The sequence below is a fragment of the Triticum aestivum genome, chromosome 7B (genome assembly GCF_018294505.1).
Source record: "Triticum aestivum cultivar Chinese Spring chromosome 7B, IWGSC CS RefSeq v2.1, whole genome shotgun sequence".
NCBI lineage: Eukaryota > Viridiplantae > Streptophyta > Magnoliopsida > Poales > Poaceae > Triticum > Triticum aestivum.
This window is the reverse complement of record NC_057813.1, coordinates 588912671-588913218: the sequence shown is the minus strand read 5'-3', so window position 1 is coordinate 588913218 and position 548 is coordinate 588912671. Positions and strand designations below refer to the sequence as shown.

The window sequence follows — 548 nt, the reverse complement described above, 5'->3', positions numbered from 1 at the left end:
CGTGGAGGCTGCGGAGGTGCCGGAGGGACGGGGAGGCGTCGACGGCCGCGAGGAGGAGCGAGGCGAGCGCGGGGGGAGGGAGGAGGGGCAGCGGCAGCGCGGTGGGGAGCAGCGACAGCGGGGCGCGGAGGAGCAGCGCGGGTGGGGGGCGCGGAGTGGCCAGGTGCACCATGCCGGCATTGCCCGTGCGGCACGGCGCGTGGCGAGCGGTGTTCTGGGCGACGGTGCCGGCGAGCTGCGCGCTTTGCGGCAAGCCCGCGGCGGACGGTGGCTGGTGTAAAAAACGCGGCGGCGCGAGGCAAACTATTCAGACGCCTCAGTCTCGGGCAGGGCGAGGCGAGGCGCTGCCGCTTTTTCCCGAGCGACGGGGCTCTGGGCCTCCTCAGTCTCGGGCTGTCTGTATGGGCTGGTCACAGAAAAATTGGGCTGGCTTGGTCAAGAGCTTGATTTTATTGGGCTTTTCCCCCTTTCTTTTGGTGTAATTTTGCTGAAGCCCAATCCAATTATTATCACCAAAAGTCGTTCGAAATCACTGATTAAGAAGTACT

The 548-nt window shown here is 65.1% G+C and overlaps 1 protein-coding gene across 1 annotated transcript in view; it reads right to left on the bottom strand.

The window, feature by feature from the left end:
* Window positions 1-172, bottom strand: part of LOC123158210 (pentatricopeptide repeat-containing protein At5g44230-like) — a 2261-nt gene extending 2089 nt beyond the window's left edge. The window contains exon 1 of the mRNA XM_044576291.1: window positions 21-172. Within this exon, the coding sequence (XP_044432226.1) occupies window positions 21-172 (152 nt within the window). The remainder of the gene's footprint in view (window positions 1-20) is intronic.
* Between the last annotated feature and the right edge of the window lie 376 nt (window positions 173-548).